The sequence below is a fragment of the Patiria miniata genome, unplaced genomic scaffold (genome assembly GCF_015706575.1).
Source record: "Patiria miniata isolate m_02_andy unplaced genomic scaffold, ASM1570657v1 HiC_scaffold_16, whole genome shotgun sequence".
NCBI lineage: Eukaryota > Metazoa > Echinodermata > Asteroidea > Valvatida > Asterinidae > Patiria > Patiria miniata.
This window is the reverse complement of record NW_024037054.1, coordinates 17,087,690-17,113,456: the sequence shown is the minus strand read 5'-3', so window position 1 is coordinate 17,113,456 and position 25,767 is coordinate 17,087,690. Positions and strand designations below refer to the sequence as shown.

The 25,767-nt window shown below is 43.0% G+C and overlaps 2 protein-coding genes across 2 annotated transcripts; both read right to left on the bottom strand.

Moving 5' to 3' along the window:
* Nucleotides 1-369: 369 nt before the first annotated feature.
* LOC119723151 lies at nucleotides 370-4,581 on the bottom strand. Its single transcript, XM_038193701.1, has 3 exons — nucleotides 1,639-4,581; nucleotides 1,176-1,323; nucleotides 370-569 (listed from the first exon to the last, which is right to left on the bottom strand). Exons 1-3 carry the CDS (start codon nucleotides 4,555-4,557, stop codon nucleotides 370-372), a joined length of 3,267 nt encoding a protein of 1,088 aa, XP_038049629.1. The 5' UTR covers nucleotides 4,558-4,581.
* Nucleotides 4,582-12,898: 8,317 nt separating this feature from the next.
* Nucleotides 12,899-18,122, bottom strand: LOC119723150. The gene is made up of 3 exons (XM_038193699.1): nucleotides 15,183-18,122; nucleotides 14,300-14,447; nucleotides 12,899-13,578 (listed from the first exon to the last, which is right to left on the bottom strand). Exons 1-3 carry the CDS (start codon nucleotides 18,111-18,113, stop codon nucleotides 13,379-13,381), a joined length of 3,279 nt encoding a protein of 1,092 aa, XP_038049627.1. The 5' UTR covers nucleotides 18,114-18,122; the 3' UTR covers nucleotides 12,899-13,378.
* Between the last annotated feature and the right edge of the window lie 7,645 nt (nucleotides 18,123-25,767).

Below are 25,767 nucleotides of genomic sequence, written 5' to 3'. Positions count from 1 at the left end.
TATTCCAATCTAAACTTACATAAATATGTAATTTTCACTGTATGTAGTGTGGTTCTTAGTTTCACAGTTTGGACATAAGAAAGTTATGCAGTGGGTTCAGTCTTAATAAAATCAAACTTGCTAGTCCAGCAATACACCTTTTGTTATATCGACGCCTGCCAACAGTGCCACAGACACGTTTGTTTGTGGTGTAAATCGAGGATTTTTTGTATTGTACGTCTTCCCTTTTCCTTTGTTTATACAAACTTTTTTGCAACAGCTCTCTTTGGTTTTGTACACATTTTCTAATCGAGGTCGTCCTCGATTTGGTTCCTGTCCTCAATTCATCGATGATGTGTGTCCTCGATTTACACCATAAACAAACGCACTTCAGTCTTGTGCCATTTGTTCTCGTATTTCTTGTATGACATCCATCCGCTGAATCGACGGTCTACCGAGGACTTCCAGCAAGTCGCTGACCGTCACGTGACTGTCAACCATCGCCCACTCTCGCAGCAGACACTCGGTCGGGTTGGTTATCTGCTGGCTGTCCAACAATGCTACAGACTCCACGTCTTTACCCAACTCGCCTACAAGACAATGGACAGGCTAAATGAAAACCATCTGCGTACATATACCTTATGAAAAATAACTTTCTGAGAGTTTGTTCAACAATTAAGCTGTTTTCGGCATTACAACCGGTCACATAAATATTAAAGGAGGAGCACAGACCCCCTCCTCCTTCGAAACCCGCATCTTCTTGCTCCACCCCCGTCCCAACCCGCGTCAAATTTCGGTGAAGACCTCAATTACGTCACTGTCTACTACTTTGGTTTTTACGTCTTTGCACCCGCACCACGCAGGGAATGTCTTGTAAGTAATTTCCGAATTTTGCTGGACCCAGAGAGCCAGCCTACTTTCCTCTTCGCACCTCACTGACAGACTGATTGACTGACTGATTCTCACTCATAGTACTATCCTATAGGATTCCCCCGTAACTCCAATGAATGAGCTAAGTCCGACTCATTGTGTAAACCCGACATATGAGATGATTTCCAGGGAACAATTTTGTGTGCGCTCTGGGACCAGCGTTTAAGCTAGGATTAGATTTTGTGTTGAGAAAGCGTGTCTCAAGGCACTGTTGGTGCCAAATCAGTGTCTCTACATTGCATCTCTTGTAAGGGTCTATTGCTTACCTGCCAGAGCTTTCCAGTTACTAAAGACTGACATGTTGTTCAGAAGTGAGCACACCCTCTCAAAGAGGTCTGGCGGTAGCTTGGTGATGGGGGTCCCCGGGCCAAATGAGATCGTCATAGGAAGGGCCGAAAAACTGCTGTTAGCTTCCTAAAGGAATTGGAGACAATTGAGACATTATATTAATTGACAAGGGCCGAACAACTGCGGTTAGTTTCCTAAGGAATTGGAGACCATTGAGACATTACGATATTAATGGAAAACCTTCATGCAACAGAAACTATCTAGGTCAGAAGATGAACATTGGACTGTATTATTAGCTGATACAGTTAAGCCTGCATTTATGGGAAAAACTCGGAAAACATAGCTTTAAGTATGCCCTTCGCTACGTATTTGTTGTAGGGTACTGTTTCAAATTATTCAAACAATCGTGCTTTCAAAAAAATGAAACATGTTTAAACCTACGCTGGGATTACTTGTAGGCAGCTTCAGCTCGTATCTCTGTTGACCGCAGAACAGAGGTACCGGTGATTCTATCGGGAACGGCTGGTCATGCCCGGCCATTTTTAGCACGTGGAATTTCGTTTGGTCGCTATTGTTGTTTCCACGTGTGTCTTTGGAGAGGTCCTCGCTTGAATTGCCTGAGTGGACTTCACGTGCACAGAAAGGACAGCGAGGACCGAATTCGAAGCACAACTGTGGATAGTCCCTGTTGGTTATGCTCCCGACATAGTCAAAAAGCTCCTTCAGAAGTTGTGTGCTTGGCATCTTCGGTTCAAATGCCAAGATGGTGACTGACAAAAGCATCCGGTGGCAGGATCTCTCCAACTGGAGCTTGAGGATGAAGTTTGCTCCGATGTGGAACCGGCTGCGATCCGCGAAGATCAACGGTCTGGAGCTTGGGCTTGGCTTCTGATCAAAACAGGCCCTGGTTAGACAGCGGGTCAGCAGACGGTAATAGACGGTGCTGGGATCAAAGAAACCAAAGTCGAAATAAAAGGCCTCCTCGTTACTTTGGGGATTCCAAAACTCCACCAATTCACCTCGGTAAGGAGGCAGCATGGCAGGCACCAAGAAAGACTTCTGGGAGCAGTTTGGATTGAAGACAGACGCCACCGGACACATGAGGTCGTAGGCCTGCAGAAGCTTGGTCAGAAGTGGCACAAGATGAAGCATGTCTCCGTAAATATGTTGTAGAAGACCCTCGTTGATGATTCCACTGCTTTCGTAATCTCTCCAATTCACAGCAAATCGATGCGACCTTTTACAGCCACGCGGGATTCGCACGAGTTTCTTCATGACATCAACTAAGAACTGGGGGTCCAACACGACATGTTGTCGTAAGATGTCGTCGTCATCTTTATGGATGATTTCTCCAGCCTCGCCAAAAAATCGCAGCATGTTCTTCAAGTCGTCTTGGCTTGTCACATCACAAGTATCTCTGGCAGTGTCTCGGATTTGGTCGAGGGACATCACGCAAGCAGCACACTCCGTCTCTGCCAGTTTTCGACGATTCTGGATCTCGCGATAGAAGTGCAGGTACTTGATGGGATATCTTTCCTGAGCGTATTCAGCGCTCTCGACCCGTCTGAATATTTCTGCTCTCAACTGCTTGAAGTCATCATCAACAGGTTGGGAATTCTCGACGAGAAACAGCGGCTTGTCATCGAGAGGGTTTAGAACCAGCCGATGGCAGAAAGGAGATGTGATTCTACGGTGAAGTTCTTCAGTAAAACGTAACCTATGGGCTTCAGGGACGCTTGCCTTGTGAGTACCGACAATGATGATAACAGCATCTGGGTGACGCGCATGCGCACAGACTGAATGTAGCCAGAAGAGAAGTTTCTGCAGTTGTCCATCTTCGTCAGAAACAGCGGCGTGTAGGTTGAAGACGATCACATACAGAGCTCTGTCCGGCATAAAGACGTGATGGGTGCAGTGGTATAGAGTGTCCCCAGCAAAGTCCCATAAACTCAGCTTGGTCTCTAAGATCGGTTGTCGTTGGAGTACCGCTTTCATCTGCTCACGGATAAGTTTAACGGGGAAGGTTGACTTTTCTCGCCATACCTTATAGGTGTTGTGAAGATCAAACAAGGGATGTGCCAAAATGGAAATAAGATACAATGTTACAGACGGCAAAGTGGCGTTCGGTATCTTCGTGGTCCAGCCATAGACGTATGCTAAGTACAGGCCTAATATGAAGCCCACAGTCTTTTTCGATACGTAATTAGCTGTAACTCCATATCTATGGGAAACTCTCCGACCAACAATAGTCCCCCATGTCGCTTGGATTGACATCGTAATTCCGTTCAGAAACAGGAACCAGTAGCGTCTGTTTCTGCAGTCTCCTTTGAGGCTCAGTGCAAGTATCCACGCCAGGAAGCCACAGCACGTAGCAGTTCTGTATTTATGCCACCTGTCATTGAATGTACAAATAGAGTAGCATCCAATGCCAAGAAGTACTCCTGCACTTGATATCACAACCACCACAAGCATGTCCCAGGAGATAATGGGACTCTCAGCAGCAGCTTCCCGAGTCGCCTTAATCTCTTCTGGATGAAGACTCGCCGAGAAGGCAACGGCGACACCTGTACGACAACCGAAACCAATGGCTGCACCCAACATTACGGTATTTATCGTATCCAACACCATGCTCTGCATAGTAGACCAAACCGTCTGGTTTACAATCCCATCACCTATGCCCTCCTGACAGCTCGAAGCTTCTATCACACCATCTCGTCTAATTATTGCGTCGAAGAGAACGCAGAACAAAGATATATACGTTGCGAACCGATAGGCGAAGTTGTAGTTGTGCATCAAAATAAGTGCTGCGAATATGCACCATACAAATGCTGTATACCCGTACTTCAGCATACCAAATCCAAACACAACTACGAATAAACAAAAAAGCTGCAGGCCCATTTTCATTAACTCAAGCAACGTGTTCGATTTTGTGGGGTCGTTCTTGCTCGATGCATTCACTCTCTGGGATCCGAGTGTAGTTGCTTTACTAGCCGACGACACTTCACCAAGGACAGTCACCACTGAGGCACATTGCTGTATGTCATCTGCCTTGGCGCCTTTGGATTCGTTCCACTGTTTGTCCACTTTGGTCACGTGACACATGCGCGTCTCAATCCCCTCAGTCGGCTGTTCCCGGGTGTCGAACTCCCTTCCTATGAGCCGGTTCAGAAGACTGGTTTTACCGGCACGAGGCTCCCCGAGTATCAGGACCCGGGCTCGGTTGATCGGTAACTGACCGTCCGTCATGGCTGCTGCGTAGGCCTCTCTCAGGGAACCATCCTTCAGCAACGCAGTGAGGTGAAGACTTCTTTTAAAGTCTGAAATAGGAGCCAAAACTTTTGCTGAATCGCGGTGCTGCATTTTCGATGGTGAGTTTGTGATGTCCATGGTCTATAATTGAAAGAAGAAACATGTACAATTAATGATTTGGTTCAATTTAAACATAAAACTGCTATTTTTCATCATGATGCAAGCACCGCCAAGTTATGTGTGTAACAGTTCAACACATCACTGTTGACTGACACTTTCCAGTATCTTTTTCGGAGATAGTAGTATCTGCCTCCAATACGGTTAAATGCTTTAATCTTTCATGCATATTATTTTTACATGACAATTGGTTACAAGTCGGTTAGATTTCGTTGACCAGGCGGTAATACTTTCCAATTGTGCGGGTTCCAGAGGTCCAGCGCAGTGTCCTCTTATATCTCATTGGGTGTCACTTGTTAGTTAGACTTGCTTCAGCCTCACATTGACTCAGATGACTACATATATGGCTCCGTGTAATTTAATACAGTTCTATTCTCCGTGCACAAGTACCCCCATCAACGGCTAGAAAAGGAGAGTTGGGGGGTTACCTACAGTGGTTCTCGATCCATCCACTGCGTATTTCGAATGTATAGACAGCTTGCAGACGCGATCGATAATTGACGCGCGAAGGTGCACGACGCCATGTTATGGGACAAAATGTGCATGGATAGATATACGCCTGTCCCACAACATGGCGTCGCGCGCCTTCGCGCGTCGATTATCGAACGCATCTGCAAGCGGTCTATTCAGAGTTATAGACCGCTTGCAGACGCGTTCGATAATCGACGCGCGAAGGCGCGCGACGCCATGTTGTGGGACAGGCGTATATCAATTCACGCACATTTTGTCCCACAACATGGCGTTGCTCACCTTAGCGCGTCAATTATCGAACGCGTCTGCAAGCGGTCTATTGGAGGTAGGGATTAGTCTCGGACACCATCGCAAGTTGAATTCGAACGTATTCGCGCGCCGACGACGCCTGACGCTCACGCGGAGACGCGATGGCTATATCTTTTGCACATTCAGGAAGTCGTGCGTACTTCGCGAGCGAACCAGTAGTACAGTACGCGCACGCTGTGAGTCCTGTCGTCCAAAGAGCTCTCAAAAGAGGTAAAAACGCGCCTTCTTTTTTTGGCGCACGGAGCCCATATGCCGACGACGCCTGACGCTCACGCGGAGACGCGATGGCTATATCTTTTGCACATTCAGGAAGTTGTGCGTACTTCGCGAGCGAACCAGTAGTACAGCACGCTCACGCTGTGAGTCCTGTCGTCCACGGAGCTCTCAAAAGAGGTAAAAACGCGCCCTCTTTTTAGGTTTTATGAAATACGGACTCTTTGGTGGTATTGCGCATGCTCATGCATAGATAATTGGGAGAGGGACCGGTCACGTGAGAGGGTCTAACCAATAAAAGGGGAAAAAAGTCCGATTTTCATACGAGTCCGATTTTCATATGAAACCGAACGAACTTTACTTTAGGACAAAAAAAGTCTCCGGTTTCTGGTATGGAGCTTGACCAAAAAGTGGTGCGGCGACGCGGCTTTTTTTTTCTTTTTACCCGACTTTTTTGCTTCAAATTTGCTTCAAATGTCGGCTGATGACTGCAAATGGTGCCCGACTAAACTTAGTGCAAATATATAGGAGTCCAGAGAGGCCACATAAAGCTTATTCTCGATCATAACCCCATCTAAAAACACGTTGAAATTGCACAGCAGCAGGATTCCAGTCAAACCAGTGAGTTTGGCGGTTTTGAGACATCATCTTTCATTGAAAAAAATAACTTTTTCATTTTGCCGACGCGCATGGCTACGGCGACGCGCGCGCATACCAGAAACCGGAGACTTTTTTTTTCGCCTTAGCATCTTCAAGAAAAAAAAAAAGAATACCTGGATGCCGGTATCCAGTTATCAAGGTTTCAATTTCACTTCGGCATACCTTTGTGAGTCCAAGTCCAGGTAAATTGAATCCACTTCGACGAAACAAAGGGATTGTTCTGATTGAAATCGGCTTAGTTCGGGGTTGTTCGGGATGATTCGGGAGTTTTTAGTATCCTTTTCTTGACAAAATAGCTACAATTTGGTTTATTCTGCACTAAATCTCAATCGTTCGGCTTGATTCGGTCTGATTCGGCTTCCAATTCGTACTTATTTCTGTTTCATTCTCAAATTATCCGCACAAACAGCGAATCGGGGCTAATTTTTTTCTGATGCCAACAAGAATTTTTATTCGGGATAGATCGGGGTATTCGTAGCAATAAGTCGGGAATGCGTGAACCTAGCATTGCCTGCCTGTGCGCACGTGCTTGTGTTTTGCACAGGTTTAGCTGTCAACCGCCCGCATAATTATGAAGCGACCTCGCGCTGCAGCTCGTGCCGACATGACAGAAAGTTCAATCTTTTGCCATGGGTTGCAGAACCGGATTTTAGCTTTGCGAGGTTTCGAGCAGCGGTGTTTATTATTTACATTCTCCATTTTTCTTCTTCCCTCTTCCTTTCCCCTTCCTTCTCCATTTTCACTTTCTATTTTGCCGACTGCACTATGATTTTGCCGACAAAACTGTATTTTGGGGAGGGAGACCCCCCCCCCCCCGGCCCCGATAGCGAAGCCTGTGACGTGCACTCGTGTTCGCCTTGTACTTTCGATTTTCGACTGCACATATCAATAAATACGGATTATGCTTCGCTTATTTCTAAAGAAACAACCCACAGTAACACAGACTGCTGCTCAGCTTCGATAGCATTTACGGAATTGTGATCATCAATAGCCAGTGGGGTTTTCACAGCGAAATTCGGCTTTCCTTTCACTGAAAAATGTATCAACCCGTCGCATGCCAAAAAGTTGAAAATAAAGTACATGTACTATGTGTACGTGAATGCCCTCGTTTACTTTCATCTGAGGTTCTTTGGGTAAATTGTGCAATCATGCATGGCCTTCACAAACATCGCGACATGCGTATGTACAATAGGATGTGCAAGTTAACCTATAAAACCTACCAGTTTTTACGGGAGTACAGTTAATCCAGTCAACATGCATAATCTCACGACATGTAAAAATAATAACGTCTTATTTTGTTCATTTATTTGGTGTCCTGATCCTAGCTTATCCAGTCAATGGCATTACATGGATTCTGCTAAAGAAATAAAGCATTACAAATTTACGACAAATTCAGATTATTGCGAAGTGATGGCTGTAATAAAATGTACAACTTTGAACTCGACATACATGTATGTTTAATCGAGCACGCAGATAAGCTGTGGCTAAAATCATATACGGGAGTCTGTGACTAGACTGGTCAAGTGTTTGGTACCGAGGCGTTGACAAGAAAAAGTGAACGCGAACTTGCGAGACTTGCACGTTTCATAATCAAATTTCAAAGACGAGTGATACAACATTGGGTTTATATGCTATTTTATTAACATGAAAAACAATTAAAACTGCTGCAAATTGATCACTGACTGGTGACGTGAAATAAAACTAATTGATAAAAACATGTTAGAGAGCTTGACTTTTCGACCCCGGCAAGATCTTTGTTTAAGGCAACGGGAAATATCATTCCATGGTCGTGACGTCAGGTCTTCGGACTTTTCTGAACTTTGCTTACTTAGCCAGAACCTCGCATGTATAATCTCACATTAGGATTGCCCCGCGTTTTTTAAATTCTAGGGTATTTGGCAATTCTTACCCCTTAACCGATAATTCAAAATTGCAAGTAATTATACGCCGACGGCTCATGTTAAAGCAGTAGGTACTTGGTACATATTTGAACATTGTGCATTACACACCCACCTTTGTCAACCTGCTAGTTCCTCTGTGTGATCCAAAAATGTCAAACAGAAGGGATTTGCGGTTCCCGATTTTTTTCAAAATCTTCTCCGATGAACATCAAGAACACCTGCAAAACAAAAGAGTCCGACCAACTTTACTCAACCTTCATTAATCGACAACAATTTGTCAGATTTCCAATTTTGACTTGACTTTTTAAAACAGATGAAGGGGTTGAAGTTTGAAACATTAAAAAGAAATGCCTTGCCGGAAAAAGACTGAGTTTCGGATGTCTGTCCCTGGTGTGAGGTACTTGTCTTTTTTCCGATAAAGAATGGACTTATTCACGCTTTTCACATAATTACAATAATTGTCTGGAATTGTTATTATCAAATTATGAAACATTCACATTTATAAGTTTTTTTTTGACAGTTATTAAAGTTGAAATGTGCAGCTGAAAAATGGACCCATGTCAGGTTGGGTTACGTCTCGATAGTCCGAAGTACCACTGGTCCGAAGTCCCATTGTTCCGTCGGACCAATGGGACGTCGGACTATAGAGACGTCCCCGTCAGGTTGGCGCAGTGGTTCTCTCCTTGCCGTCAGCCTCTGTGGCCTAGACTCGATTCCTTCTCTGGTCGACATGTGGATACCTACCTAATTCCGTGGGTTTTCGCTCCAGAACGTGCCCGCAGGACGCTGATTTCAGGTACAATTCAAAACACGACTCGGGAACTTTTGAATTGAGATCGAGATCCTAGAATGTTGTTTTCCCGGAATATACAGCATTCACTGAGCAAACACTTCATCAGGTTAGTTGTTAAGCACCCTTCTTTAGATTTTGAGTACTTTTGTTGCTTTAATTAACGGGGAAAATGCACAAATGACAAATGGTAAACTGTACCTTTAACCAGCCTAGACCACGCACTCGATACACTTATAAAATATACAATTCTCTCGCAAAATAACGGTCAACTCAATGATGCTTAAATCACATATAGTCTGTTGTGTAAGTCCTACCCACTTTATGGCGTCGGTGGATGTGAGCTGCTCCTAACGCTACAGTCAGCACTTGTACTGTCGTGCAACTGATGGCACTCTTACAGCTTTGGACACAACGTAACTAGACTACGGACCTATCGAAAGCGAAAACTTGTTGCTCATATGACAATCTGTTCACGTTGTAGTCATTGAAATTGAATACTCCCAATCATGCATGAAACCGCTTGAAAAGTGTACCAAAGTTCGCAGTCTTTTGAAGCTTTGTTGAATTGTTCGAACACGGCACAAATAAAATATACATGCCAGTTCACGATAGTGAAATGAGAAATGTGCCTACCGCAAACAACAAGATCTGAAATCTGTGAATAAAAATAAAAACTTTTCATGCCAAAAGTGCTTCTACTTTCGTTATTTAGTGGCGGCGTCGGACTCTGGCGGGGGTGGGTGGAGGGGGGGGGGGGGGGTTAAGGGGGGCAAATAAAAAAAAGTAAGGTGCAAATAAAAAAAATTGTTCGTGGGGGTTAACATAAACTTTAGTGTATGGAATATATCCTTGCACCAAGGGTTCATTTGAAGCTTAGGGTCGCTTTTTAAAAACAATTCACATACGCATTTATGTACATATACACGTGTTTGAGGTCAATTTTCGAAGGTTTCCAATCTTAAATACACTTTCAATTTACGGTACAATGTTGACTTTTGGTCTTGTTTTGTTTCCCTTTCCTTTCTTTTTACCTTATTGTTTCCTTTTTTCTATTGGTTTTATTTCCCTGAGGTGGGGACTGGGGGAGGGGGAAAGGGAGACAATGCATGGGGGGATGCCCCCTTTGGCGCCGCCACTGTCCTTCAGTTAAACGTTTCACAAATAAAGCCTTGGCCATGCAGTCTTTGCACACATCGTGGAATACTAACACCACGTAACTAAACATTTCAGAATACAAGGAGCCCATATTTTATACTTCATAAAAATCTTTCCAGTCGGTATCACACTGTAAAATGAATGACCCAAAAAATACACATACGAAAGGGAAACATCTCTGTGTGAACATGGAGCAATTGTTTATAGCTCCTGTTTAATAGTTCCATTGTGTGAACATGTAAGATTAGTTCCGCATCGGTTTCTTTTTCTGACTGCAGTTTATTTTAAAGCCATATTTTTAGAATGTGAAATTGTTCAAAAATGTTTTATTTCAGTTAAAAAAAAAATCCGAACAAACGTTTAGGTTGGTATTACAATGCTCTGATTACAAAATAATCAATTCAGGTATTAAAGAGTACACAATATTTATAAAGAAATATTCCCAGTTTAGTGTTCGCATTAAAGTTAAATTATTTGGAGTATTAACAGTGCAGATGTCAATACATGGATCTTAGCAGGCCCGGATTAAGTGTTTCGTAGGCCCTAGGCACAGTCTTCCGAAGAATGGAAAAGGAAGGGGAAAGGAAGAAGGAATAAGAAAAAGTAGAGAACGTAAATAATAAACACCGCTGATCAAAACTCCGCATGGTTAAAATCAGGGTCTGCAACCCAAGGCAAAAGATTGTACCTCTACATTCTGTCATGTCGGCACAAGCCAGCTACAGCTGTGCAAAACACAAGCACGTTACGAATTGAGCTGATTCTTATTAGTGACGACTCAAAAATAACAAGGGCATATTTCGATAGAGAGTCAAGCTACAGTTTTGATATTTGCGCCACAGAGCATCTGCAATCCAATAATTTCCCGGGGCTCTTAAAAAAACGTCCCCATACCCCCGACCTTCAGGGCTTTGCGCTCGCATATAAAAAATTCCACTATAGGATTTAAAGACCCCCCCTGCAGTCTGGGATTAGGGAACAGGCCTGAACAAGGTATGCGCAAAATACTGAGCATGTACATGCATTTTTGCGACAATGAAATAAAACATTATAGTTGGATTGAATTTTGTATTATCAAGCAATTTCAAAAATTAATTTCGAACCATTACATTACATTTGCAAGCTCTCAATATAACAAATTAATCATTCTTGCAAATGTCCTCCGATAGAAAAGAAAGAAAATAAAACAAAAAGTTATGTGGCGATGGCCAAGTCTTCAGGAGTCGGACTTATGACCCTAACTCAATGAGCCCCTTACCGACTTCCAATATAGAACTCTTCCGGGACTCGGTACCCGGCCCACCACACCTCCTTCCCTGTCCATCCATGTAACTCGAAAGTCAGGCACCATAAAGGGAGGAAACGAGGTGGCACCCTAAGCCTTGCTGCCGAGTCAGCAAAAGAACCCCGTACCTATACGCAGATGCCAACCTGGACTTCGCAGACAGTCCCAACTTGTGAGTCAGCTTACCGACCGACCGAGCTAACTGCTGTTGGTAAATGACGACAGGAAATTAATACTCTTAAATGACAGAACCGCAGGCATCGAAAACCAAAAAATGACACCAAGCGGGTTCGAACCCCTAACCCTGGGTCCGCTGTCAGACAGCTTAACAACTAGGATGTTTCAGTATGTGCTTTTCTCTTTGCGTTTAAAACATAATCGTTATTTCCGCAGTGGGAGAGTTATTTTGTGTTTCATAGCTGCACGAAAGATGCCTCAGCATCGCGCTATACACACGATTGCTGTTACGTAACTCTTTTCTTATCGTTCTTACGTATTGAGCAGTTGACTATTCAGAGTCACTACGAGCACTTAACCTTACCAAGCTTGTCCTTATTCTGTCTCATCAATTGTTTCGCGTCGCGAGTCTTTCGGCTGGCACTGACATATTGCGCCGATTGAGTGCTTATTCTAGCAAGTTTTCCCTACCTCATAATATTTATATCAAACTACTGACCCGTTTACAAATATTTACGAGGGAATTTTGTTTGTCTGATTCTAATTCAGCTCCCCTAGCTTGGGAAAATTCATCTTTTCTTGTAGAACTATACGCTAAGTCTAGGGAACGATGCCATTATAATACAATATCACATTAACGTCAGCCGGTGGTATGATTAGAATCGTGAACACGCGAGCGCAATGACGGTCAGTGGCGTAAATCTGTGCCGGCGAGTGGGGGTGGGGGAGGGGGATGACCAAAGCCCGGCCATGTGAGGCCGCAATTCAAAATGTGACTCGGCAATGTTTGAATTGAAAACGAGGTCCGGAATATTGTATTTTCTAGAAATATGCAGCATTTACAGAGCCAAAATTTCATCGGGTTAGTAATTTTTTAAACATCGGGCGTTTTAAACACACACTATTATGTAAAAACTACTCCCAAGGCCCCCCCCCCCCAAAAAAAATAGTCGGTCTCTGGTCAGACCGAAGTTTCAGAATTGATGCGGCGACGCGGTTTTTTTTTTTTTGGGGGGGGGGGTGGCTTTTTTTGTTTCAAGATTGTATTGTACAGACAAGGTGGGTACTATTTTGCTTTTTTTGTGTCCTCAATATGCATTGGTGTCCTCCATAATTTGCCTTGGTGCCCTTTATCGTTTGCCTTGGTGCAATTTCCCCATTCCTTGGTGCTCCTTGGTACAAAAATTTGAGGAGGCGCGGCAATATAGGGCGCTGTAGTAGCTTCCGTGTTAATTTGAAGAAAAAAAAAGGTTGACGCGCATGATTTGAATCGACGCGCACGTTGACCAGAGACCGAGTATTTTTTTTTTTTGGCCCAATAATCAAATATTACCGTTGGGAGACACTTAAGCACCATTATACCTTTGCGAGACATGTGGATTAGGGAGACATTTCAATGTCTCCCTAATGACTCAGCCCCTATATAAAGGCACAATAATGCAGCCGCATACACGCTAGATTAATTGCTCGTGGTCCAATTGGTAAACATACCAACATTCGTGGGGGTAGGATAAGGAAAAAGTCTGGGTGAGGGGTCATTAAAGTTGGAAACATATGTGTACACAAGTCTATCGGAATATCTCCCTATATAATGACCTATTGTCAGTATCAGCAGTTCTCACTTCATAAAAATTTAAGAAAAAAAAAATGCACGATAGTATATACAAGTATTATCTGGTTTTTGGACACCCGAAATTCTACGAGCAGGGAAGTTATTGACAACTTTGGCACTATAGAAGGCGCTGTTTGTGATAGAAACAAAACTAGACCTATGTGTATCTTTTAGTCAGTTTATTCTTGCGCCATCTGTGCACGTATTTCATGTATGACATCCATCCGCAGGAGTGACGGTCTACCAAGGACTTCCATCAAGTCGTTCACCGTCACGTGACCGCTTATCATCGCCCATTCTCGCAGCAGACACTCGGTGGGGTTGGTTATCCGCTGGCTGTCCAACACTGCTACGGACTCCGCGTCTTTACCCAACTCGCCTACAAGGCAAAACAGAATACGAAGGATGCACTGAATATCGTTTAAACGTTTCACTACTGATGGTCCTAGATGGATACAGTGTTCTTTTTGCACCTATCTCACTGAGTGTCACTCGTTTTTTTAGACTGATTGTCTATCTGAGTGTCACTTATGTTTTAACTGATTATCTATCTGAGTGTCTGTTTTGACTAGCTTAACTAGGCCTGACTAGTCGTGTAATCAGGTTGAAACAAGAAATTAACCGGAGCAGAAGTTGAATTGTGACAACCGGAATGGCGCTTCACCAATACAGCTATTCAGCTCAACATTTGCGCAGTAAGCCAATATTTACATGTCTTTGTTGTTATGGCTGTCTGCTCATCTTGAGTAAAGGCATAAGCCAACATAGTTAAAAATAGCCTAGTTTGTATAGCGCTAGTACAGTTTTCCAGGTCGGAAGCCAAAATGCCGCTCAGAGTCATTTTTTCCCCTGTGCCACCCAAAGTTGTTGAAAGCAAATGAAAGCTTTATAGCCATGTTTATTTTTGACTTTTGCATATCATTGTGGCCACAGTTTTGCTTTTTCAAAGGAATCGGATATTGTTATGGTTTTTCTGACGTGCGGGTTATATGAATCTTAATTTGGTCATGACCGAATCGCATATGGCTACAGCTTTGGGCTTGTGTCATCTTCACTATACGGTGAATAGCCGTACTGAGTCGCAAGCTACAATGCCTTACCTGCCAGGGCTTTCCAGTTCCTGTTACTCGAGGAGTCATTGAGCAGCTGGCACACCTTATGAAAGAGGTCGGGAGGCAGTTTTGTAATTGGTGTCTTCGTAGTGAATGCTACCCGTTGTGGCAGATGGCAGGAACCACAGTCCGTATCCTGTGTGGTATAAAATAGGAGGGACAAAAGTTGAAATCCAAATTATTTTGTCAATAAATGCCCAGTGTCTTAAAATATGCCTGGTCTCTAATTAAGAATATTTTTTTTCAAAACTCATTTCTCACGAGCTACATGTACTCACAAACTCCAAAGGTCAAACACAATCTCAAAGAAGCTTGAAAGAGCCGTGCCGTGCCAGAATCCCATTTATCCATGAACTTTAAAGGCCTGTTTTATGCTAGTTTTTGTGTACCAGGTTAACGGTTACAGGGGGAATGTGAAGCCAGTGAAGGTGTTAGTTTACCCAGGGTGACGTACGCATTATAATTACACAACATTGTATAATTTACACAACACCCTGATGGACTATCTCGGTACAGTGGTCAAATGCGGCGTTTGAGCTTAGATATTGAAGAGGGCGCTGCTAACTAGATTCCTAACACTGATGTCATCTAAGGCTGACTTGAGGACATTCATATCTGGTGTGGAGCGGATATCTTTTGGTATAAGATTCCACTCTGGGATAGATCTTGGGAGCAGTGAAAATCTTTATTAAAGCTGGGTTCCTTATAATCAATAATGCTTTCCATTCATACGACGTGAGTGGTGTGAGTCATTGTGACGAAACTGTTCAATGTTGCTTGGGATCAAACTATGGGTTTCCTTATCATTTATATTTCTCATATTATATGCATTGGTATTAACGGAAAGTGTCCAAGCAATGGATACACCTACCATAGATTTATATCCAGACAGCACCAACTCGTATCTTTTCTGACCACAGAGCATCACGGCCGGGGACATCGTAGGGAACGGCTGGTCATTCCCGCCCATCTTCAGCACGTGGATTTTCGCCTCTTCTCGTTCGTTGTTTTCACAGGTGTCTTGTGAGAGGGCCTCGCTTGATTTTTCGGAGTTTACTTCGTGCACACAGTAAGGACAGCGAGGACCGAGTGTGAAGCACAACTGTGAGTAGTCTCTCGCTGTTATGCTTTTCACGACGTTCAACAAGAACTTTAGGAGCTTCCAGATGGGATACTTTTGCTCAAACGCCAAGACAGTGACCGAAAGAAGCATCTGTTGAGAAGAACGTCTCTCCAGCTGCAACTTGAAGATACACCTAGTGCCGATGTTGAACCGGCACCGGTCTGCAAAAATCAGAGGTTTGGAGGTTGAATCAAACTTGTCTAGACTGGCATGTGTCAGGCAACGGGTCAGAAGACGAGAGTAGACGGTACTGGGATCGAAGGAACCAAAGTCGAAATAAAAGACCTCCTCTTTACTCTGGGGTTTCCAAAACTCCATCGATTCACCTCGGTAAGGGGGCAGCATGGCAGGCACCAAGAAAGACTTCTGGGAGCAGTTTGGATTGAAGACAGACGCCACCGGACACATGAGGTCATAGGCCTGCAGAAGCTTGGTCAGAAGTGGCACAAGATGAAGCATGTCTCCGTAAATATGTTGTAGTAGACCCTCGTTGATGATTCCACTGCTTTCGTAATCTCTCCAATTCACAGCAAATCGATGCGACCTTTTAGAGCCACGCGGGATTCGCACGAGTTTCTTCATGACATCAACTAAGAACTGGGGGTCCAACACGACATGTTGTCGCAAGATGTCGTCGTCATCTTTGTGAATGAGTTCTCCAGCCTCGCCAAAAAATCGCAGCATGCTCTTTAAGTCGTCTTCATTGGTCACATCGCAGGTATCTCTTGCAAGGTCGCTGATTTGGTCCAAGGTCATCACGTAAGCAGCGCAATCAGTCTCTGCCAGTTTTCGACGATTCTGGATCTCGCGATAGAAGTGCAGGTACTTGATGGGATAAGTTTCCTGAGCGTATTCGGCGCTCTCGACCTGTCTGAATATTTCTGCTCTCAACTGCTTGAAGTCTTCGTCGACGGGTTGGGAATTCTCGACGAGAAACAGCGGCTTGTCATCGAGAGGGTTTAGAACCAGCCGGTGGCAGAAATGAGATGTGATTCTACGGTGAAGTTCATCAGTAAAACGTAACCTATGAGCTTCAGGGACGCTTGCCTTATGAGTACCGACAATGATGATAACAGCATCTGGGTGACGCGCATGCGCACAGACTGAATGTAGCCAGAAGAGAAGTTTCTGCAGTTGTCCATCTTCGTCAGAAACAGCGGCGTGTAGGTTGAAGACGATCACATACAGAGCTCTGTCCGGCATAAAGACGTGATGGGTGCAGTGGTATAGAGTGTCCCCAGCAAAGTCCCATAAACTCAGCTTGGTCTCTAAGATCGGTTGTCGTTGGAGTACCGCTTTCATCTGCTCACGGATAAGTTTAACGGGGAAGGTTGACTTTTCTCGCCATACTTTGTAAGTGTTGTGAAGATCAAACAAGGGATGTGACAGGACTGAAAGAAAGTAAAATGTCATGGACGGCAAACTGGAGTTCGGTATTCTCATTGTCCAACCGAAGATGCATGATAGGTACAGGCCAAAGATGAAACCCACAGTCTTTTTTGTTACGTAACTAGCGCTGACTCCGTATTTATGGGAAGCTCTCCGACCAACAATAGTCCCCCATGCGGCTTGCATTGACATCATAATTCCGTTCAGAAACAGGAAAAGGTAGCGTCTGGTTCTGCAGTCTCCTTTGAGGCTCAGTGCTAGTAGCCACGCCAGGAGGCCACAACATGTAGCAGTTCTGTATTTATGCCACCTGTCATTAAATGTACAGAAAGAGTAGCATCCAATGCCTAGAAGTACTCCTGCACTTGATACCACAACCACCATCAGTATGTCCCAGGAGACAACGGGACTGTTAGCAGCAGCTTCTTGAGTCGCCTTAATCTCTTCTGGATGAACACTCGCCGAGAAGGCAACAGCGACACCTGTACGACAACCAAAACCGTTGGCTGCACCCAACAGAATGGTATTTATCGTATCCAACACCATGCTCTGCATAGTAGACCAAACTGTCTGATTAACAAACCTGCCCACGCCTTCCTGACAACTCGAAGCTTCTAGCAAACCATCTCGTCTAGTAATTGCGTGGAAGAGAATGCAGAACAAAGATATATACGTTGAGAACCGATAGGCGAAGTTGTAGTTGTGCATAAAGGTAATAACTCCGAATGTGCACCATACAAATGCCGTATACCCGTACTTCAAAATACCAAATACAAACACAACTACCAGCAAACAAACCAGCTGCAGGCCCATTTTCATTAACTCGGGCAACGTGTGAGGTGTGGAGTCGTTCTTGCTCGATGTATCAGATCCGAGTGTCGTTGCTTTTCTAGCCGACGACACTTCACCAAGGACAGTCACCACTGAGGCACATTGCTGTATGTCATCTGCCTTGGCGCCTTTGGATTCGTTCCACTGTTTGTCCACATTAGTGACGTGACACATTCGCGTCTCAATCCCCTCAGTCGGCTGTTCCCGGGTGTCGAACTCCCTTCCCATGAGCCGGTTCAGAAGACTGGTTTTACCGGCACGAGGCTCCCCGAGTATCAGGACCCGGGCTCGGTTGGTCGGTAACTGACCGTCCGTCATGGCTGTTGCGTAGGCCTCTCTCAGGGAACCATCCTTCAGCAACGCAGCGAGGTGAAGACTTCTGTTAAAGTCTGAAACAGGAGCCAGAAATTGTATAGAATCGCTGTATCGCCTGGTCGACGACGATTTTGTGATGTCCATTTCCTATAATTGAAATACAAAAACGTGCAGTGAAGGATTCAGTTCAATTTAAAAAAATGTTATATTTCATCATGAGGCATGCACCACCAGAAACGTTGCTGGTACACTTTGAATTAGCCTACTTGAGGTATGGCAGACAGAATAGGAGGGCGCTGTTTGATTGGGGGAAAGTCTTTTGTATTTACCCAAACCAAAAAGTGCCCTCCTATTGTGCCGCCATACCTCAAATGGGCTAATGGAGGGGGTGTAACAAAAAAATTGCCGGCAGACCATCAATGCTAAAAGGTAGACAGGTTATGTTCCCCGGGCACCCGGCCTCTGCAAAATTGAAAAGCAGGGGTGGGGGTGGGAGTGGGTGTGGGGGTGGGGGGATTGAGGGGGGGGGGGGACACACCATCTTCTGATAGGGACGCGGTTCAAATAAGATGAAGTAGACAAATCGGGCAATGTGTTGCGCTCTTTATCCTGGCACATTTTGCCGACGGTCCCATGTTTTTGCCTACAGGAGGGAGGACGATTTTTTACGAGAAAAAAACAACAACTAATGGGAATGTCACATTCCACTCGCACCCCAACATAGCGTCTCCCGTGTGCACAACCAGCTGCAGATGGTTCTTCATTTAAAAAAAACCCACATTATATTGGGGACTTACAAATGGCAGTATCACAATATTTCGAAAATACACAATTCGTATATAAAAATAGTATATTCGCCTCCTAAGGGTTAACACTTTTGACGAGGCGGTAATGCTTCAATGTTTCTTTTGTTCGCAGGTCCCAGAAATCCAGCCTTAGTGTCCTCTTTGTGTCTTTCTCACTGAATGCCATTTGTTAATTAGAAGTAATTAAGCCTCACATTGGCTCTAACGTCGAATAGACTCCGATAACTGTGTCTTCTTTGTAGTGCCATCAAGGAAAACGAGAATAGCTGCTTGCCTGTATCCTGTCATTTATGTCTTAAATTCACTGAGTCCAAATCAAGATAAAAGAGAAATCTAATTATACAAAATGAAGGGATTTTGTGGATTTCATGTTTATATTAATTGTAGGTGCACTGCACTTTTCGCCGTGTCCTTCAACAATTCTCTCACAACTCATCTAATGTCGATAGCTTTCACTTTACACTTCCATTTGGTATTTTTAATTTTTTTTTTTCTCTCTCTTTGGTTGTTTTTCTTTCATTGTGAAGATTGTGGGTTTTTCCCTATTCATTTCGTTTCATAATTATTCACTTGATTTTGTTTACCTATTTGTTTTTTGGTTCACTTGTATAGAGCCCTGAGCAACTTAAGGTGGATATGTTGATGATACGCTATGTGAAGTAAACCACATGTCCATGAATACGGCATTGATTATCTGATTTCTAACGAAATAACCTATACAGTTACACAGACTGCTACTCAGCTTTAAATATAACTCTCCCGGAAGTGAGACTATCTGAAGCCAGTAGGGATTTTCCCGGGGCAAACCTGTTACCGTAATGATAGTATTGTCGTAGACAAACAAGTCTAAAGTAAATATACTTCTGCGTACGTAAATACAACGCTAATATTTTCATCTAAGGTTCTATTGGAATACTGCGCACTCATGCAAGACCGACACCATGTATAGGATGTAAAACGTGTAGTGTCCTATTTAGCTGTTTCGGTAACACACCGAAACAGCTCTTGTTTTCGTTAAGAGGTTTTTTTTTTTTTTTTTTTTTTTCTCCTTTTTCTACGGAGCTTTTAAAGGGACATAGGTGAAAAAAAAAATTGAAAAAATCATCGTAAGAATGAAAAAAATCTGCGTTCGAACGAAAAAAATCTGCGTTCGAACGAAAAAAATCTGCGTTCGAACGAAAAAAATCTGCGTTCGAACGAAAAAAATCTGCGTTCGAACGAAAAAAATCTGCGTTCGAACGAAAAAAATCTGCGTTCGAACGAAAAAAATCTGCGTTCGAACGAAAAAAATCTGCGTTCGAACGAAAAAAATCTGCGTTCGAACGAAAAAAATCTGCGTTCGAACGAAAAAAATCTGCGTTCGAACGAAAAAAAATCTGCGTTCGAACGAAAAAAATCTGCGTTCGAACGAAAAAAAATCTGCGTTCGAACGAAAAAAATCTGCGTTCGAACGAAAAAAATCTGCGTTCGAACGAAAAAAATCTGCGTTCGAACGAAAAAGCTGTTTGCTGTTTGCTGTAAGCTGTTTGCCCTCCCTGTGCTGCCCCACCACTTATGTGGGTGATTTGGTCATGTTTTTTCAGGTCCAACATGCATGACATATGTGCCCAATATAGGTCCGTGGCCCAAGTACAGGAATTTCAATAACTGGTCTTAAAGCAGTCTATGAGCTTTTAAACGGTCTTACTAGGGCTTGCTGTTAGTTGGTCATGACGTTTGACCATTGCAATGAAGTTCTAGCTAATTGTCCTTCTTTTTTTAAGAGTCCCTATCCTGTTACAATACTAGCTACAACCCCCCCCCCCCCCCACCCCATCAGTCCCACCCATTATGCTATGCTTAGGCAACACACTTATGAGACATTTTATAAAGTAATTTGCCTTTTTGGTTTCTTTTTATAAAGTGAGGCAAGTTCAAAAAAATAATTAAAAAAGGCTATATAATTATCTTTCAAGTTTTTCAGATAAAAAAATATAACTGGTCGTCATTGTGATTTTCAAAAATTTGTCTATCCACAAATCCTTTACAGTATAAATGTTCATTCCTAATCCTTGTAATAGTTCCAAACTTTAGAAGCGACTGACATGTATATATTGTTTGATCATTTCTGGCTTTCAATAAGCCTATTTTACTAGTCTAACACTTGTACATGTACATGTACTTTCTGCTTCCTCACTTTCAGATACGGGATTCACTAATTAGCTGATTCCTACTCATACTCATAGCAATTGACAAACATGTTGGGCTATTCTGATAGCCATGGCTAGCCCGACATGTTTTTTTGGTGGCCCATGGATAACCAGTTAAATGTGGAGAAACTGTTGCATTTACAAGAGCATGATATGAGTCACATCATGATTGATACGTTTTACATGTTTGGTACAACAGTTTTCAGGGCAAAGAATGTTTTGACCCACAAAAATCACCCACATAAGTGGTGGGCAGCACAGGGAGGGCAAACAGCTTACAGCAAACAGGAAACAGCTTTTTCGTTCGAACGCAGATTTTTTTTCGTTCGAACGCAGATTTTTTTCGTTCGAACGCAGATTTTTTTCGTTCGAACGCAGATTTTTTTCGTTCGAACGCAGATTTTTTTCGTTCGAACGCAGATTTTTTTTCGTTCGAACGCAGATTTTTTTCGTTCGAACGCAGATTTTTTTCGTTCGAACGCAGATTTTTTTCGTTCGAACGCAGATTTTTTTCGTTCGAACGCAGATTTTTTTCGTTCGAACGCAGATTTTTTTCGTTCGAACGCAGATTTTTTTCGTTCGAACGCAGATTTTTTTCATTCTTACGATGATTTTTTCAATTTTATTTTTTCACCTATGTCCCTTTAAAAGCTCCGTATTTTTCAGACTTTTTCTCCATAGGTTTAACACACGTTTCTTCTACCAGTCCACTTTGCCACTTTTTTAAATCCGATTGATTTCAGACTTGGTACCTACTTAGACCACCACCCACAGAAATTTGTGATCATGACGTCATCAGGTGTCAGGTTACATCAAATTAAAAATTCATTTTTCCCCATATGTTTTGTACACGTTTTAAAACACTCCAGTTTGGCATCTTCGTAAATCCGATCGACTTTAAACTTAATTCATACTTAGACCACCACCCACGGATGGTTCTAGACGAAATTCGTGATCGGGCCGTCATCAAGTGTCTGGTTACGTCACATTAAAGATGCATTTTCCCCCATATGTTTTGTACACGTTTTAAAACACTCCAGTTTGGCATCTTCGTAAATCCGATCGACTTTAAACTTAATTCATACTTAGACCACCACCCACAGATGGTTCTAGACGAAATTCGTGATTGTGACGTTTTCAAGTGTCAGGTTACGTCACATTAAAGATGCATTTTTCCCCATAGGGTGTGTACATGTATTAAAACGCTCCATTTCGGCACTTTCGTAAATACGATCGACGTTACACTTGGTACACACTGAGACCATCACCCACAGACGGTCCTTGAAGAAATTCGTGATCGTGACGTCATCAGTTGTCACGCTACTTTACATTAAATATGCACATTTTCCCTATATGCTTTGTACACGTTTTAAAACACTCCACCTTGGCACCTTCATAAATGCGATCGACCTCAGACTTAATACATACTCAGACCACCATCCACAGATGGTCCAAGAAGAAATTTGTGATCGAGGCGTCATCAGGTGTTGGGTTACGTCACATTAAAGATGCGTTTTTCCCCATATGTTTTGTACACGTTTTAAAACACTCCACATTGGCACCTTCGTAAATCCGATCAACCTCAGTCTTGATACATACTTAGACCACCACTCACAGATAGTCCTAGAAGAAATTCGTGATCGTGACGTCATCATGTGTTGGGTTACATCACATTAAAGATGCATTTTTCCCCATAGGGTTTGTACACGTTTGGAAACACTCTACTTTGGCACTTTTGTAAATTATGCGATCGACGTTAGACCTGGTACACACTTAGACTACCACCCACAGATGGTCCTAGAAGAAATTCGTGATCGTACCAATGCCGAGATGGGTTATAAATGAACATTCATGTGATGACATCATCAAATGTCATGTGACGTCCCTTAAAGGGGCATTTTGTTGTTCATAGGCCTATATTTACAGACCTTTATGTTCGATTTGGTTATAACTTGACATGTAGGTATAATGTGCTGTTATAGATGACATTTTTAGTGACGTCACTGATTGTTCATCATATGCACAGAGTATTTCGAATATCCGAAACAGCTTGTGTTTGTCCACAAACACATCTCTAGTTTTGACATTTTTTTTTGTTTTGTGTCCTAGACCTATCCAGTCAATGGCAGTTATTTAATGGGATAGGTGAAAGAAAAAAAAGAAATGTATTGCACTTTATTACATATTCAGTATTAGTAATGACTCAAATGAAACGTAACATTTTGACCTGAACATCCTTTCAATCAATCACGCAAAAAACATTTGGGTAAATTCTAATACTGGAGTCTGAGACTTGACAAGTCAGTGTTTGGTACCGAGACGCTGACATGAAAAGTGAACGTGAACTTGTTTTATGCTGTATTTACAGAGTGAGTCACAAAAAGCGGAAACCAAACCCAATAATACATTTCCTGTTTGAACAAATCTGTAGCATCAAAACAGTCATCATTATTTTTGATGCTACATATTCGTTCAAATAGGACATTTATTTTGGGGGTTTGGTTTCCGCTTTTAGATAAACAAAATTCTGAAATTGCTCAATCCACTCAAAGAATATCACCATTGAAACACAATCACCCTGCTTCGTCAATTGATTGTGTATTCTGACTGTTTGGAACAACAAAGTAAATGACATACTTGTTTCAACGACTGTCAACCACTGTAGTACACACTATCTTTTTTAACAACCCTGGTAAGGCCAAAATATGATTTCTAAAATCTACTTTTTATAAAAGACAGGCCTTCAAAGGACTTTGTTGAATATTGTTAGCTTTCAAGCTGAGGTTTTATCGCTGGTGATGTTTGAATACAATTGTGACGACGATGTCTGGAATCGCATTTTTTTGACGAAAGAGGTGTTAGGTTCATTGTGTTTAAATAGTGATATTCTTTAAACGGATTCAGTAATTTCATTAATTTTTTTTATCTAAAAGTAGCTTTTGAAATTGGCTTTCCAGTCATTATAATTTTTAGGGCTACATATTTTATTTAAATATGAAATATAACTTTTGGGGTTTGGGTTCCGCTTTTTTGGACTCACCCTGTATTTACATGCAAAAGAAATACAACTGCTGCATATTGCTCTGTGACTGGATTGACCTAAAGTGAACGGTGTTTTTATTTTCACAGTCAGAGAGAGCTGGACGCTTCTACCCCGGAAAGGTCTTTCTCAAAGCCAAAGGGAAAGATCGTGCCGTGGTCGTAACTTCAAGTCCTCTGACTTTAATTTTGACAAGTAAAGTCGAGTCAAGTTTGTCATCTGCCAATGTGGCCCACATGGGCGTCACAAGGGGGAACAGGAGGGGGGACCGCTTGCCCCCCCCCCCCGGAAAACGAAAAAAAAAGAAAAAAAGGAAAAAGAAAAAAAAAGGAAAAATAGGTGCAAAGCCATATTCCCATCTTCCAAATGGGGCAAAGTGCCCCCCTGCAACCCCCCCCCTCTCTGGATACGCCATTGCTGCGAACCCCCTGACCCTTTGATCATGAGTCAAGAGCCCTTTGAACCGCTGAGCCACCCCCTCCCGCCACACTAACCTGGAATTTTGAATCTCCCTATATTTAGGCACTTCGTAACTTCAAGCTCTCTGACTTTTTAATAAGTACAGTCAAGTCAAGTTTGTCACGTGCCAATGTGGTCCATGAGGCCGGCGTTTATCTCCCGGTATCAGTAGCATGAAACAATTGAGAATATGTCTATTCCGGTTCCCCTGGATGGGATGCCAGCCCATCACAGGTTACTCCCCAGCTAATGCCATAACAAATGGATACAACATAAGGACACAACATATGGACAGAAGCTGGATTCGAACCCCTAACCCTCTGATCGTGAGTCACGAACCCCAACCGCTAAGCCACACTCCCCCTCCCGCCACACTAACCCGGAATTTTGAATCCCTGTATTTAGCCAAAATCTCAGATGTATATTAATGTCGCCCTTTTAGGGCACTACCTTGCTTTTCAAATTCTAGGGTACGCAATCAGCAGACATTAAAACTGTCGGTATGGATACATATTTGAACTCTGGATGATGACACACTTACCTTTGTCAAACTGCTATGATCAACAAAATGTCTAATGGAAGGGATGTTCGAATCCCCTGTTACACATCGCAACCAAACCTTCTCCGATGTCAAACCCGCAACACCTGAAAAAGAAACGAGTCCGATCAATTAATACACACCCTTCATTAAAGTCAACAACAATTTGTCAGATTTCTTATTTTCGCTTGATTTTTTTTTTTTAAACAGATGATTGGGTTCAAGTTTGGAGCATCAAACAAAATTGCCGTGTATCATGTGTCAGGCTTTCGAAAAGGCTGAGTTTGGGATGTTAAGGCCAAAAAAAAGTCTCCGGTTTCTGGTATGCGCGTCGGCAAAATGAAAAAAGTTTTTTTTTCAATGAAAGATGATGTCTCAAAACCGCCAATCTCACTGGTTTGACTGGAATCCAGCTGCTGCACAATTTCAACGTTTAGATTGGGTTATGGTCGAGAATAAGCTTTATGTGGCCTCTCTGGGCTTCCATATATTTGCACTAAGTTTAGTCGGGCACCTTTTGCAGTCATCAGCCGACATTTGCAGCCAAAAAAATAGGTAAAAAAAAAAGCCGCGTCGCCGCACCACTTTTTGGGCAAGCTCAATACACGAAACCGGCGACTTTTTAATTTTTGGCCTAAGCCACTAGACCAAGCACTCGATAGTCTAGTTAAATACACGAATCTCCCGCAAGATATGGGTGATCTCACTGATGCTTAACAGAATATACCTGCTTATGGCGTCGGTGGATGAGGTGTGAGCTGCATCC